Source organism: Sesamum indicum, linkage group LG6, assembly GCF_000512975.1.
Source record: "Sesamum indicum cultivar Zhongzhi No. 13 linkage group LG6, S_indicum_v1.0, whole genome shotgun sequence".
Lineage (NCBI taxonomy): Eukaryota > Viridiplantae > Streptophyta > Magnoliopsida > Lamiales > Pedaliaceae > Sesamum > Sesamum indicum.
This window is the reverse complement of record NC_026150.1, coordinates 1862908-1879026: the sequence shown is the minus strand read 5'-3', so window position 1 is coordinate 1879026 and position 16119 is coordinate 1862908. Positions and strand designations below refer to the sequence as shown.

Below are 16119 nucleotides of genomic sequence, written 5' to 3'. Positions count from 1 at the left end.
GGATGGAGAAACCAGTGGTAATGGGCAGGAATGGATCAAAATAAAGTTACAGAATTTTGGCTCAAGGGAACTTCATTTTTTCAATTATATATTATAACCAGATATCTTAAATTTTATTATAATTTAAATATATTTTTGTTATTTAAAATATTATAAATATTTTTCTAAACTTTATGATCATTTAACAAATATTTTTTCTTATGAAGGATAATTTGTTAGACAACTGTTAACTTTAAAGGTTATGTGGAATTTATCAAATAACAAAATAATATAACAAAGTTTAATAAAGCATGTATAGTTTACCCTATCTTTTAATGATCAATTTCAATTAATTATATTACAATAAATTATAATCGATCACGTTGAACAGAGATTTTTCTTAAAAGATATTCATTAGATGTATTAAAGTTCACACATCTTATAAGATATGAAGTCTTATTTCAAGAAACTATCAAAATATTTGGATAAAATAAGATTACGGAGCTAATTAATTTGAAAAAGAAAAGAATAAATTTGTTGAACTTTGAAAAGTCATTATTTTTTTTTTAAGAGTAAGCTTGTAAAGTCATAACATTTATATTATTTTTTAAAAAAATAAAAAGAAATATTCTACAACATTTTATAATGAAATAATTTATAAATTAAGAGCCTCTTAGTCTAACCTACTCTGTTTCCCTAAAGATGCTACAGACTGCTTCTGGGATTGTTTAAGGGTGGGGATGGGCTACGCGTCGCATCCAAGGGTCGCCATGCGTCACTCCATAAATAAAAAAAACTATTTATTCTCAAGTAAGAGAGGTTTCTGTCATGGAAAGTTCTAGACTTCTGGGTGGCACCTTCCATTAATATTTTATTTTATTTAATCTTGCGTATAGTTTATCCTGTCTTGTTTTGGATGGAAAGTTCTAGAACATGGGGGTGTAATGAGTGAAATGTTGTAAACAGTGGTTTGGTTTAGATTAATGGATGTAGGAATTTTGATTGGTTGGATTTTGTGGCCCAGTTGTTCTTGGGAGTGATAACCACATTGTGGGACTTAATTTTGAAAACATTCATTTCTAAAACCACACTTAATCAAATTAATTATATATTTAATAATATAGTTAATTATTTGAGTTGATTGGAATGGATCCATTCCAATCTTCTTTATCCATTTCAAATACCAACATAAATGTTTATAATCTCGAGTGAAATACCACACTTGCCCCCTGCACATATACAACAATAGTGTGTATATATATATGTGTGTATGTATTTATTATTTAAATGCATGCACACAAATAAAAGCGCATCACGGGGCGACAGATGACAACAACTTGTGACTAATATTATATAATATATATGTAACACAAAGTCCAACGACCATAGCACTAATAATACAGACACACTCATCTAAGTTTAATATATAGTTTGTTCTGGAACTTGTTTTTATTTTTTTTGTCTTAGTTCTGGAACTTACTGGAATTCGGCCCCGTACAATCCAAGCTGGATGCCAATTTGTTATATTTTTGTGAGCTGGCGTGCATGTAGGTTCTTGTTTAGTGGGAGGAACTGATGTCAGTGCCAAACTCATACACATATATAAGAGTTTGTCTGAATTTTTTATATATAAAAGCGTGAATCTTTTATTATTTTCGTGTGAAAATATTTACTATATCTAATATGATATTTATGTCATTATTGATTTTTTTTAATTCAATTTTATTGAATGATGCATGCTTATGATGAATGTATGTAAATTATAATATGTTATATGTCAAAAATGCTTAATTTAAATAATATATCACAATTGTATATATATATATATATTGCAAAATCACATGGAATGATGGACTACTGAACTAATTCCTATATTTAAGAATTAGGATTTTTTAAGGAATAAAAATAATAATTAGTTATGCAGAAAAATAAAAGGTTATTTTCATGCCGAAATTGCGATTTGTGACGTCAGTATACTAATTTTTTTGTTGTGTTTATTTTTATTATTATTATTATTATTTAGATGTGATGTTGATGGTTTATAAAGAGAAGAAAAAATTGGTGGTGGATGATTGGTAATTGGATATGGGCCATTGAGGTATGAAATGGGCCGAGATTTGAGTACATGATTGGGCTTCGGCCCTTTAAGCTTTCGGGTCAACGCCTCAACGGTAATTCAAGAAAGCTGTATGTATCTCCAACGGTTCAATCCTTCTGATACACAAATTCAAGAACGATATATATATATCCAACGTTTTCAAATCCACCACGCTATTTCTGGTTTTCTTGCCCCCATGGGATTCCACTTTTCTCTAAATTTCACGTTCTGAATATGAAGTTTGGCGTGTTTGATTTATTAATTATATTAATAGGGCTCGCGTTCTGCGCGGACAATCCCGTAGCCGGAGAGTCGCTGACGTGCTTGACGGTGTATAAGGAGGGCGGGGCGCCGGCGGTGTTCCAATCTCCGAGATGCCCTCGCTGGACCCTCTCGAGTTTCAAATCCCAACCCAACCGGCAGCCCGGGGCATGCCAGTCGGCGATGCTCCAAGGCCGCCGGAAGTCACAGGAAGATCGTATTCACTGTGTTTTGGACCTTCGCATCCCCTTCCCAGGTAAATTTTTGTGATGGAGATAGAGTAGGATGATGAGTCTACTCCTGCCAGAATCTGGTGATAAAATCTTTTGTTCTTGATCGTCCTCCCTCTTATTATTATTATCTTTTTCTTCTTTACTACTTTTATAGGTCCGCAGGGGGTTAAAGAAGTGAAGGTTGGAATAATGGCGATTTTTGATGGGCATAATGGTTCGGAAGCTAGTGAAATGGCATCGGAATTGCTGGTGGAGTATTTTGTTTTGCATACTTATTTTCTTCTTGATTCCACTTACTCCATTTTGTCGAGGAAATTCATAAGACGGCTGCCAAATAAAGGAGATGATGGTCCTGGTTTTCAGAAGATTGACTGGAATGACGACCTTGATCGTCCAATTTGGGATTTTGGAAGGTCTTTCTCTTTTAATCGCATTTTGAAAAAATTGGAAATATGTTGCTTGCTTAGACGAATCAGTGCACAACAGGGTGGGGACCTTCTTTCATAAAGAGTAACGCTAAACTTGGAGGTTTTAGTTGAAGTATAAAATAGCTGACAGTTCCTTAAAGTGAAATTCATTAAAAATGCTTTGTATTAATATCATCAGTGAAATTATCTGTTTCTCTAAAATGGTGAAGTGTATCCTCTTAAGTTCTTTGTGCCCAAGAATGTTGATGGTTTAAATTCTGGACATTTTCAAGATTTTTCATTATGCCTATGCCATATGTTGAACTTGATTTGGTGAATTTTCTTTAACATGTAGTCCAATCTGATGGGTCAAATTCATGCTAATTGTCATCATTTATATCAGGTTTTGGTTTCCAGTTATCTTATTTTCTGTCCATTGTGAAATGAGTAAAACTTTTATGTAGGTTCAAGGTCACATTGTCAGCTATTTTAGATGGATCATTCCCCTTTGAACTACTGAGGGAAGCATTGTTAAGGGCAATCCGTGATATTGATGCAGCATTTTCTAAGGTCAGTTATTTTCTTTTGTAACTTTTTATTTATGTACCTGAAGATAATATACTAATTTCTCATATTTGCTTGTGCTATATTTGATTTATGAAGGATGCAACTAGATTTAACCTCAACTCCGGCACTACCGCAACAGTTGTGCTTGTAGCAGATACTCAGATTCTAGTTGCTAATGTAGGTGACTCGAAAGCAATTTTGTGCTCTGAAGTATATCAGTCTCCATCTGAGGCTAAAGGTCAGGCCATCTTCCGTACCCATAAGAATCAGTTTACTAGTTTATTCTGATAATAATTAGCATACTATTATAATAAGGGTTTCTTTGTCACAGAATAGGTTGTTCATCTTGTATCTAGGATGGTTATATAATTATTGGTACTTGGTCTTCCAAATTGCAGCAACTGTATTAAGGGTAGTCAGAGAGAGGAGAAGTAGCGGCATTTCTACATCCGTAAAAGAGTACCGCCAATTAAAATCAATGGCATCTAATGGATGGACATTTTTGATTGCTAAGGAACTGACAAATGATCACCATCCTGATAGAGATGATGAGAAATCCCGGGTCGAATCTGCTGGAGGCCATATTTCGGAGTGGGCTGGTGTGGCTCGAGTTAACGGGCAATTGGCTGTATCAAGAGCAATTGGAGACATACATTTTAAAAGGTAAGAATTATTTATGTCAAGAAGATACTCATTTCTCTTTTCTTTTCCCCCTTACAACAGATAACTTAAAATGAATGACATATGTGATGGCTATTCTTGCAAAACCACCTCGTTCTAAGAATAACTTTTGCACTTTCCCTTCATGATTGTTGTTTATAAATGCAAATAAAAGAACTGGAAACTGGACATCTTGATCTGTTCTCGATGCTGACAGTTTTGGCGTAATCTCGGTACCTGAGGTAACAGAGTGGCAACCGTTGACCGCCAATGACAGCTATGTGATTGCTGCATCTGATGGTGTTTTTGAAAAGCTTAGACCCCAGGATATTTGCGATATGTTGTGGGAACCCCTGTCTCATTTTACTAGACCACCAGAGCTCAATTCTTCATGTTCATACTCATTAGCTGATTGCATAGTTAATACTGCGTTTGAGCGAGGTAGTATGGATAACTTAGCAGCTGTATTGATTCCAGTGAAAGCATCAGGTTCTTTGGAACCTTTTCTAAAGGATAGGAGTTATACAGCCAGGAAAGTTGATTACTCAGCAGTAGGAGGTCAAAGGCAGATCGATGAGAATTCAGGTGATCTCTTTTTTTTATATCTTGAAGCAATTTTGGTTTGTCATGTGATAAGAGTACACAATTACTTAGGAATATTCCGTTATATTGACAATTTCAGAGAATAGCGTTTACATCTTCTTATTTGCAGTCTGCTCTAGATTGTAAAATATCCAAAAGGCAAGCTGTTGTTGCTCCATTATTCCATATACTCCGAATTTGTGAAAGCTATACTCGTAAACCTTCAATACCTATTACCAGGTGCTTTGTTAAAGACATAGTTTAGAAGTGTTCGATTGCATTGTGAATTATTAAGTTATACATTACGCAGAATGAAATTCATCATATCGTTTTTTTCCTTCCAGGGGAATATAAACAATGCTGACTTTCTTTACATAAGAAAATGAGTTTCCAGTATCAAGATTCTGTTGGAAGCTTATGTAGCATTTGACATAGTGTCGATATAGAAAATATCTGAACTTGAGCAAAAGACTTGGCTGGTCCTAGCTCCTAGTTTGGCTTTAAAAATTTCACTTGTGCAAGAACTGGTTTTGTTCAGAAATTCGAGAAGTAGGAAGGTAGTTGCAGTGAACAAGTTGACATGAAAGTGATCTAAAACTAACGCTGGATAGGTAGTTGACTGTTCCCTTTCATGCATCTCATTCTTCCACGTATAACAGATAACTAGCACCTCACTGATCAGTTTATGAAAAATAAATGTAGGGCCACTAAAACACGTATTTTGTTTACATAGTTCTAGAACAACTGAAGCATTTTGGAATAGATATATTCTGTCCCCCATGTAAACAAGCAGTCTCTTGGGAAGTCAACATAGGTGGAGTTTGGTCCTCTTAACTCCATCTGATTTTTCATTACTTGATTGTATTTCTGGCTGTTTGTAGCTCTATTTGTTCGCCTTACTGAGAATCATAAATTGGTTCGAGTTTGGTGACAATAACTGAAATATGTTATTTTTCCATAACAGATGGAAAATTGTATGTTTCGGCATTAATCTCTTGAAGAAGTTAAATTGAACTATTTTGTGACAAAAGAAGAAAGGATTTTGTCGCTTGACCTGTTGCTTAAAATATTACAGTCATATGCACAAATTATCTAGTTTTTCCATTGCAGAGGTTTTTTCTCCTTTCTTTGTCCAAGCTCTTCTAATTTTTCTGGAGAAACTAGAATGGGAAATAGAAGACTGCATATACCTATTCTGGAGGTGTGGGGAGTTGGTGTGGTTTGGCACACAATCTTACGTGGTTATGGGAAAGGTTTTACTTTTTTGGTTGGCGTGGTGGTGGGTGTGTGGGTGGTGGGTGGAGTTAATAAATCTAACTGCCATATTTACATTGAAGACAGACAATCCCATGGATATGCTTGAAGTTCGACCTAACACAAAAAGTAAGGAAATGCGGACCTCTTGACATACCAGTAAGAAATCTTACAGAGGAGAATAATTCCTAGAACCTGACCATGGAGATTTCTCATTGAGAATAGATTATTTCTCCTCAATTTTGTAGTCAAATTAGCCAAGTGCTTTCTTAATAGGCAGTCCTAGTAACTGTGGTGGACCTAGAATTGGTGCTCAAAATATTTCAAGGCCGATCTTGTACCTGTGGTTTCACAGGCTCATTTTCATGTTTGGATCTATAGTCTACTCTCTACTCTCTATTGCTTGAATTCTTACTTGGTGGACCTGATGTTGGTGCTAGGAAATAGTGGGAATAGTGGTGAGAATAGATTATTTCTCCTCAATTTGTAGTCAAATTAGCCAAGTGCTTTCTTAATAGGCAGTCCTAGTAACTGTGGTGGACCTAGAATTGGTGCTCAAAATATTTCAAGGCCGATCTTGTACCTGTGGTTTCACAGGCTCATTTTCATGTTTGGATCTATAGTCTACTCTCTACTCTCTATTGCTTGAATTCTTACTTGGTGGACCTGATGTTGGTGCTAGGAAATAGTGGGAATATTTCGAGGCCAATCAGGCACCTGTAGTCTCACCTGCTCATTTCCTGTTTGGATCTATAGTCTATCTCAAGTCTCTATTGCTTGAATTCTTACTTGTGCGATCATTTCCCTAGCTGATGACAACACTCCAGTACTCATGGAACTGCAGCCTCATCCAGATGTTGCCAAGTTTGATAGATTATTGGTAAGGCTGAGAAAGAAACTCAGTTTTTCTATATCCATCTTATTTTGTGCTTTTTGTTTCTGGCCGCCTTTCTGTTTTATTCCAGGACATGCATTTAAGCTCCATCATCCACTTTTGTACGCAAGTTTGATATTAATGTTTCCATAAAAAGAGGTTCAGTTCTATGAACTGAATTTTGTATAGTTTGGATCAAGTATTGGCAATAGAAAGTGTTTGGGCCACTCTTCCCAGTTATGAACTTAGACTACAGTATGAACCCTGTTCTTGTGTATAATGGATGTATAATGTTTTGCTTTCTGCTTCTAGCCTCAACTCTCCCATCTCCAACAGTAGGATGCTTTCTTCAGATGCCATTTGTTAGTAGATAACAGTGTAAATTTAGTTAATGAACTTTTTTCTTCATTGACTTATGAGTGGATTCCTTCTGGGGCCAAATGAATTATGTGCACTTTCTTAAACAAGTCAAGATGATATGAAAGATGTATGGCGGTGCAGTAGGAACAAGTATGGAAAATTTATGGTTTACCGTCAGCCTAGACATGTCATAAAGGTTCTCGTTTAGCACTATAATGACTCATTAGAGGGTTATAATCAGGCTCAATTAGTTGAGCCCACAATGGAATTGTGCGGTTCGGAATTTTGCCAAAGGGTTCATCTTGAGCAATAGAGTCGAGAAGTTCCAGCATGTATGACACTTAAATATGCTTATGCATATTCTTGTCCTGTAATTGCAGCGCTTATCACGGAAAATTTCCTTTTACGAAACCTTTATGGTTCTTGAATTGCATTGCTTTTTGTTCTCCCTGTTTATTAAAGTCTCATACATGTGATAGCTAAAGATTTTTCTCATTTCAACTTGTACTTTTGTATTGGCATTGTAATAAATTTGGTTTTAGTGAAACAGAAGCAGTTTTTCATTGTTTTCAAAATTTGTATAATTATTATTTCAATTAAAATGGTCTTATGTAGTTGGGAAGGTACAAGATTCAGTTCATTGGTCATGGTGAAAAACAAAGGTCGTTTTTTAGTTTGTTTATTTGTGGATCGAGTTTACTTAGAGTCCATTTCTATATAAGTTTTATCATTCTATTCCAAAAATGATACTTAGAGTAACAAGCTTGGTAAAGAATCTTCAACTGTATGATACATATAGAGAGACCATCTGGCACCCCTGCTGATTTCTGTTTGACTTTCACTGTCAACTGATCATCAAGCCTGTCCGTCCAGTGCAAATGAACTAGTTTGATTGCTTTGAGATTTCTAATGTACCTTGTTCGGATTCCAACTGTGCTTGTAAAACAAGAATTGATGTTTTTGGTATTGCATGAGACTCTTAATGAACCTTATTCATGTGGTGCGTATGTGAACATCAAAATGATCAATGGTTGGTTGGTTTATGCGATTGGACTTTTGTCTTGCTGCAGGTTGAAGGAAAGCACAACTTTGGCTGCTTTTATTTATCTGAGAACCTTGATGTGAATGATGATTACACATTTTGGGTCCACAAAGAAGACCAGGGATTTGTGTCTGATCAGTCACCTGCTTTAACTGGCACTGATCAGTTTCTCTGGAGTAAGTTGAATTGTTATCTTCACAAAACGCAATTAGCCCATTTGCACTAAAAAAGGCACTGCCTCTGCATAAAATTACATCACCCAAGAAAAAGAATGGTTATTAGCTCTGTGTTTGCCTCTCTATAATCGAACTCCTATTTTTTATGCAGGTGGACAATTAGATTTGTACAATGATCAACATATATGTGTGCATTTTGGAATGCATATTGATGAGGATAAAGATCAGTGCATGAATTCTGATGCCTTTGCAAGATTCCTTGGTTTGCTGGAATCAATTCCTTTCCATAATACTGGTCAAAATGAGCATGTGACATCAGACACAAGGTATATTAGCTTCCTAGTGAAATTTGGTTCTGTTGCCTCTCTGTTTACCCTAATAGTGGAAGACTGTACGGAATTATGTAACTAGTTGCTAATAATGATGCTAAATGAGTAAATAGTTAAGATATTCTTGATATAATAATCTAGTTACTCAAGAAGTATTGGCATTGCCTTATTCTGGGAGCTGAAGGCATAGGATTCAGTTGTTTGAAATGATTTGACTTAAAATATTCTTTTAAGAAATGTTCTGCACTGTGAAGAGTAACATAAGCCTTTAATACATCTTTCTACTATAAGTATCTGCTTTCAACTTGGGAATATTTGCTGGTGCTTGGGTCATCTTTTTCTCATAACTCTAAATGTTCTTGAGTTATGGATTATGTCTTGGTGTACCAATATAATTCTTTCTGGTTAAATAAGTTGTTTTTAGGCAGGAACTCACATGTATAGATAACATACTAGTTGGTTCCTGAAAGTAACAATGTCTATTCAGTTAGTTGTTCGACAAAGTCATGTTGGAGGTTGTTTCACTGGATGGTGCTTTGACATAAGTCTCACTTCATGATTTAGACGTATGTTGTCAATTCAATCACACATTGATCTGACTTGTACCTGGAATCTTCTTAATTAAAATGCCCGATCTAGGTACATATTGAAGAAGAAGTTTGACCGTGGAGCATTTGGAGAAGTTTGGCTTGCTTTCAATTGGAATTGTTCTCAAGTTGGGAAAGATCTCAAAAGCAGGCATGTACAGAAAAATATTTCGTACAGAAATGAGCATTTGAGGGCATATGGTGAAAATACAGCTGGAAATGCGTCTGCTGGAGATTGCAATGCTGATTCTGATGACAATATGTTCATTTTGAAGCGGATAATGGTAAATATTGAAATGATATGTTTTCATTGCATTTTTACATGTTCAATTGTAATGTTTCCATGGATGTATAGGCACTATGTTATGCAAACCTTTTCTTTTTTGGGTAAAATGCCACTTGCCGCACATTAGGAAGACAACAACCATGTGTAAGTCATAACCTTTTACATCTCAGAGACAGCAGACAACCTGTGTTGGAAAAAAGGGTTAGTGTCATCCGCTGCTGTTTGTTGCAAAAACAGTAGAATTGTAATTTGCTGCTGTGGCACCACAATACTAACAGAATTCTGCCTTCAGAAATGAATTACTGCTGAACATAAACAAGTTAAGATAGGACTAAGTTAAAAACTGCCATTTTATCTCCACAATAACCTAAGTTTTAAACCCTGAAGCTCTAGTGAACCTAAACTACACTAACATGACATCAAGGCAATAATAATAGAAAAGAAAAATGGTGATGAAGCTTATATTGCAGTACCTGTCTTTTATTATCTGCATAGAATTAGAAACTAAGTTAAAAACTGCCATTTTATCTCCACAATAACCTAAGTTTTAGACCCTGAAGCTCTAGTGAACCTAAACTACAAAATAACATGACAACTAGGTAATAATAGAAAAGAAAATGGAGATGAAACTTATATTGCAATACATGTCTTTTATCAATCTGCGTAGAATTAAAAACTAAGTTAAAAGCTGCTGTTTTATCTCCAATTTTCACTATAAAAGTGATATAGGCATCTTAGAGCTTCACTGAAGTCCTTATTTGATCATCTTACTTATTTTTCATTTGGCTTTACGTGATAGAACTGATGTTTAACATTTTATGAGAAAATGCCTGCTTAAGAGTCGTGTGGACGCTGAGGTTCTCCTAATTTCAAGACCAGCCTTGGGTTTTCTTGGCTTACATATAAAACTGAGAGATTGTATCCAAGTGCCAGGAGTCAAGAAACAATTAACTGCAGTTTTGCTGAGATGTTTATATTACAATCTTTGTAATCGAGTCATTATACATTGTTATTGCAAAATTTCCAAACATTCTAACTTTTATATCGTTATATTCTTGTTAATATAGGGGATATTGACAGTAATCTGATAAGTTGCTTCAGAAACTTGTCTCATCTTTGTGTCATAGTAATATGGTTTTGTACTTTTCTTTTCATGTTCTGCTGGAGAATGTCATTTTCATTAGAAGCTTGCAAGTATTGTTGATTTTCACTAGCTATGTTACTGGTATATCATCTGTTATCTATCAATTATCATACTATACCGGTTATGTGGTCTTTTGAAATGGAAGCTTTTGTCAGTTATTGTAATCATCAAGTGCTTGATTTAATATATCCAGTGGTTTCCATGAACAGGTGGAAAGGGGAATTTCTGCCTACTTGAGTGGGTTACGTGAGAAATATTTTGGTGAAGTTTTTTTGAATGCCTCAAGTTCTCTACAAGGTTCATCATCTCCTGCAGAACCAGATTGTGTCTCGAAAATATCACAATGCAATGTGTATGGCTTCACAAATGTAAATGAATCATTTGAGGAATCCTTGAGTCTTGAGGATGTGATTTTTAGGGAAAAAGGACTGCATGGAGCAGCCTATGAAGAAGGATTGAATCATATTGCCAGATACGTTGAGTCCTTTGAGTCACGATCTAATGAGATATGGCTTGTATTTCGTCATGAAGGTGTTTCCTTGTCAAAACTTTTGTACACTGCTGAAGAAGTTGTAACTGATGCTGACAAAGAAAAAAGTGAGCATGGGAAGCGTGTTCAGATATTACGTCCATCAAGATGGTGGCACTGGTTGAGGACTACAGAAGCAGGGCAACAGGAGTTTCGTAATATAATATGGCAGTTGGTATGCTAATATTTCTTGCTTAATTTGTGGGAACCAACTTGAGCATTTCTTGATAATCCCTTGAAACCTGTCTCAAAGCAAATTGGTCATGAGTACCCCACCTCCCAGGTCCCCCTTGGCCGGGATTAGATATTTTGAATTGGTAAATAGGTGTAAAACAGGACAAGTATGTTTCATCAAATAACCTCATGATATACTTTATTACTTTTTGCTTAGTTGAAGGCGCTTAAATCCTGCCACGATCGTAACATCACTCATAGGGATATTAAACCTGGTAAGGAGATCTTTCAGTTATACCATTCTATTTCTCTGTGTTACTTAATCAAATGATTGAGGGTCTTATATGTTTTTCTCTTGCAAGAAAACATGGTAATATGCTTTGAAGAGAAGGACTCAGGAGGCTGCTTGAGAGGAAGCCCAGACAGTGATAAGAACTACACCACTAAAATGTACTCTATTTTGCTTTAGTTGTGGTGTTTTGCATTCTGATTTGTTACAAGTTGCTGTAGGTTTTATTTTACTGCAGTGAATTAGAGAATATGAACTTTTTACAATTTATGGTATAGCAGATCCCCTTAATTTGGAGCCTTGTATGCTGTTGTTTTTACACAATTTTCAAGTATAGCTTTCACGGTCTTCCTATAATTGGTCAACTATGTTCTGCCTGGGATGGTTCGGCTCTGGTAGTCTGATTCGTTTTATCACTGCTGTGCATGGATGTCAAAATACCTGTTTTGCTGATATATAATTCAATGCTGGACTCTAATCCTTTTATGCTCTCAGAGTAGTTTTGATGCCTTTTTTCCTATCTATTGCAGGCGCATTATTGACTTCGGTAGCGCTGTGAATGATTTCACGGTGAAGCATTTATATGGGTCTGTCGGACCTTCTAGGTACATTTTCTTGCGGGCGTAGTCGATCCATCTCTCAAGTATCTTCCTTAAATCTATGCTGAGGAATGACCAACAAGTACAGATAGGAATTTGGTAAAAGATCCCAATTTAAATAATGCAACATTTAGGCCAATGCATGTCCAGCGTTCCAAACTCTACTGGGCCCTATAGTCTGAGTCACAATTGTTGCACGTTGCTAATCGTTTCCCTTTATGTGATAGATGTTTAGTTTCTGCTAATTCAGGTTGATAAGTGTTTAAGGTCTCTTTTCTATCTTTGATGTTTTTTCTAGAGAAAATCTTTTCATGGATCAGAAGCACCAGCTTCCTCCATTTTCATGTTACTCTCTTGCAATATGTAACTTCCTTTTGCCTTTCTATGTAATAGTGCCGAACAAACATCTGAATATGCTCCACCAGAAGCTTTCCTAAACGTGAGTTGGTATCGTGGGCCGTCTAGCGTCACTGCAAAGTACGTCTATTTCCTTTTCAAATAACTTTTACTTTTTCATATTAGTTTCCAGCAAGATGATTATTAGATAGTTTTAAACTGATTTCATTTTCTTTCTCTGGATCAATATACACACACCAGTTAGTTATTTCTTTTCTCTGGCTGAAGATATATTGCTGTATAACTGTGTATTGAATTCTTTAAGCTGTACTAAACGAATTGAATGATTATCAATTCTGTGTTCGGGCTAAAGTAAATAGGATAATAATGACTCCCATCCTTCCACAAATCTGAACATTCTAGCGATTGTTGAACTGTTGCATTTTATCTTAAACAGTTGGTTTTGAAAGGTAGCATTATCTCAATTTCTTGGACTGAATGGGCTCACACTTGCATAAAATCTGAAGATTCGTTGTAATAAAACTGTGAATTAGACTTAATACCTTGCCAAATTGTTGAGAGCTAATTGCTGAAAAGGATTGTTTAGGATTCTTGTATATGTTGATCTCTATATTTCTGGTTTTTTCTCTTACTTGTAGTTATGGTTATTGCCTGTATTAACATCAGTTGGCTGGTTTAAAACTTTGGGTTAAATCTGTTCTGAACTCATCTTGTAACAAAATGGAATAACACGAAAGGAGATTAAAGCTTATGAAGTATGAGAAACTGGATGTTTCATGCTTGGGCACATTTGAGCCTATATTTGTGTCTGCCAGAACTACTGGTACTTCAGTCTTAGCTCCAGTATGCCACTCATTTGGTGTTAGTATTGAAGTTATAGCAAGTTGAGGATAATGAAATAATGGCAAATTCTCAGAATTAATGCATCTGATATCCATTCATATTCAATATGATTGATTTCTAAGAGCTACTTTCTTGGATAGGTATGATATGTGGAGTGTTGGTGTGGTAATCCTGGAGTTTATTTTAGGATCTCCCAATGTGTTTCAAATAAATTCTATTACTCAAGCTCTTCTAGATCAGCACCTCAAGGGTTGGAATGATAGCTTGAAAGAGCTTGCATACAAGTAAGTCCTAATTATTGTTTCTTCGAGCATCGTCATAAGTTCTTCAAATAAGTAATTAGGATGTTTAGCTTTTTGGTTACAGTGAATCTGATCAATGACATGTGTGTAGTTGGCCCCTGCGACCTATTGTGACTATCATTGATATGTTCCTTGTTTCCAGACTTAGAGCTTTGATGGAGATGTGCATCTTGATTCCTGGAATTTCCTCAAAGCTTCGTCAAAATTGGGGTACAAATGGCCAGGTGGTTCTTTTCTTTAGCCGTGTTTTATGCATAACCCCAGAGTTGATTGTTGGCCAATTTGCCTTAAAACTAATTTCGTGCTGACTTCTGTTTTGATTGTCCGTAAGATTTCTTTTCAAAGAGTAGCAAGTCAGATGATTAGTGTTTGTCCTGCCATTAGTATTTGCAGAGTGCTTAGTATGGCTTATATGATATTTGTGAAGTCCAAACATCAGAACTTAGTAGCTTAAAAAATCAACTTTCTGTCCAGGGATGATTCATTTTACTCCCTTTTTATATCATCACATAATTTCTGTGCCGTACATGAAGCAGCGCGTAACTTTCAATGTGATGCTGGAGATGTTACAGCAGCATGGATCTTCAATCTTGTTTTGCTGACACTAAGATAAGCTATGAAGAAAGTGCTTTTGAGCCATAAGTAGTATGGAACTCCTAATTTTGTGGAAAGAGAGTTGGCCAAGAAATTTTTAATGGAGCATAACAGATTGTTGGCATTGTTATCCTATATGTGAATTAAAAAAAATGGAGTTTTAGTGTGTGCTTCATTACAGGGTTCCAGTTCACCAGTTTCCTGGAAGTGCTCTGAAGAGTATTTCTCTTATCAGATACAGAATAGAGATCCTCTTAAATTGGGGTCAGATTTTGGCTTCTCCTTCCCTCTGTTGGTACACGAATACAGTGAGCAACTGCTCATTTTCATGCCTCCTTGTCGTCAAATTTCTCAGGTTTCCAAATGTATGGGCTTTGCGTTTAGTACGTGACTTATTGCGGTGGGATCCAGTAAGTTTAGTCTTAACAGGTTTAGTTTTCAATTTACTTCTGAGATGCATGTGGTACTCCCGATCTAGAGTGACTCCTCAACATGACTAACTTTGACCTGTCTGTGCATATGCCAATATATGATGACCAATGGATTTGGATCAGGAGGACCGACTTGGTGTTGATGATGCACTTAAACATCCCTATTTTTCATCAGCGTCTTGGAAGTCGACTCGTGGAAAAGTCTAGGTGTGTTTGTCTTTACCACCCAGTTATGCTAAACTCAGTGTTCTTTATTTCTCCTGGGGGGATGGGGTGGCTGGTGGGGATGGGAAGGATTGTTCCTTGCTGTATGTACTTTCCTTATCCAGAAAAAGAGAAATTAAAAAACGTGTAGTTTCTAAACTTGCAAACATGCCCATCTTTGGTCTTTCCTCACTGTCCAAATTGCAGTTTCATCAGCTCCTGATTGTTAATTGTATTACACTTCTAGTTTGTACCTGTACAGGATCAAAACTGCAGCCATCAGCACTATACCAATTTCTTGTGGACAGGATTGTTGATAAACCTTCTACAAAAGGGAGCAATCATTGGCTTTTCTAGCTTGGTTTCCAACTTCCTTTGGTGGTCCAGTCATGGATCCCAACAGAAAACAGCAACTCAAATGACCCTGCTGAAAGCTATAGCCCAAAATCTTGAAATGAAGATTACAATATCTTGAAATACGGCTTTCTATTTGCTTTCTGACCACAACTAGGAAGGAAAAATGCACAAGGTAAGCCGGGCATGGCAAACTAGCTTGGGGAAGCTACAGAAAACAGCGAAGGGAACAATAGAGGCTGACACTGGATCCAAGTTCACCCTCAGTGAACTTCAAAAGGTTTCATTAATAATGTTCCCTCTTTGCAGGTTATTATTTTCAATTTATTTGCTTGTAATGCTTGCCTGCATCATAATCAACTGTTTGTGGTGTTGAAATTGACTTAACCTATATACATCATAATTTTTGTCCATAGTGATTGATATTGGAGCAGAGATTTCAACTATTGCAATGAGTCTTATCTTAGAAGAATATTTTTGATGAGTGGTTGACTGAACACCCACCTTAATGATAAGTATTCTGAAATCCCACTCCCGTTCCCACTTTGTACAGCCCAATAAATCTGGTTAATTTTGCTTGTCCAGGAACAAATATCTTACCTTA

The 16119-nt window shown here is 36.0% G+C and overlaps 1 protein-coding gene across 7 annotated transcripts; it reads left to right on the top strand.

The window, feature by feature from the left end:
* Positions 2208 to 16119, top strand: LOC105163310 (probable inactive protein kinase At3g63330). Of its 7 annotated transcripts, none has more exons than XM_011081615.2 (21): positions 2208 to 2594; positions 2726 to 2984; positions 3443 to 3548; positions 3642 to 3783; positions 3944 to 4208; positions 4423 to 4790; positions 6851 to 6921; positions 8346 to 8493; positions 8645 to 8819; positions 9462 to 9693; positions 11049 to 11543; positions 11760 to 11817; positions 11905 to 11992; positions 12362 to 12436; positions 12824 to 12907; positions 13771 to 13914; positions 14075 to 14156; positions 14708 to 14790; positions 14882 to 14936; positions 15081 to 15164; positions 15470 to 16119. In XM_011081615.2, exons 1-20 carry the CDS (start codon positions 2312 to 2314, stop codon positions 15162 to 15164), a joined length of 3297 nt encoding a protein of 1098 aa, XP_011079917.1. In that variant the 5' UTR covers positions 2208 to 2311; the 3' UTR covers positions 15470 to 16119. The 7 variants fall into 7 exon arrangements, 6 of the variants coding, with proteins under 6 accessions (XP_011079917.1, XP_011079915.1, XP_011079916.1 ...); XM_011081613.2 differs by having other exon boundaries at positions 15424 to 16119; XM_011081614.2 differs by having other exon boundaries at positions 15409 to 16119.

Bases quoted from the DNA above. Each gene is read 5' to 3' on its own strand.
- LOC105163310 (XM_011081615.2), top strand. From the start codon at position 2,312: ATGAAGTTTGGCGTGTTTGATTTATTAATTATATTAATAGGGCTCGCG. The intron at 2,985-3,442 runs GTCTTTCTCTTT...ACTTTTATGTAG, and splicing joins CCAATTTGGGATTTTGGAAG to GTTCAAGGTCACATTGTCAG. The intron at 8,820-9,461 runs GTATATTAGCTT...TGCCCGATCTAG, and splicing joins CATGTGACATCAGACACAAG to GTACATATTGAAGAAGAAGT.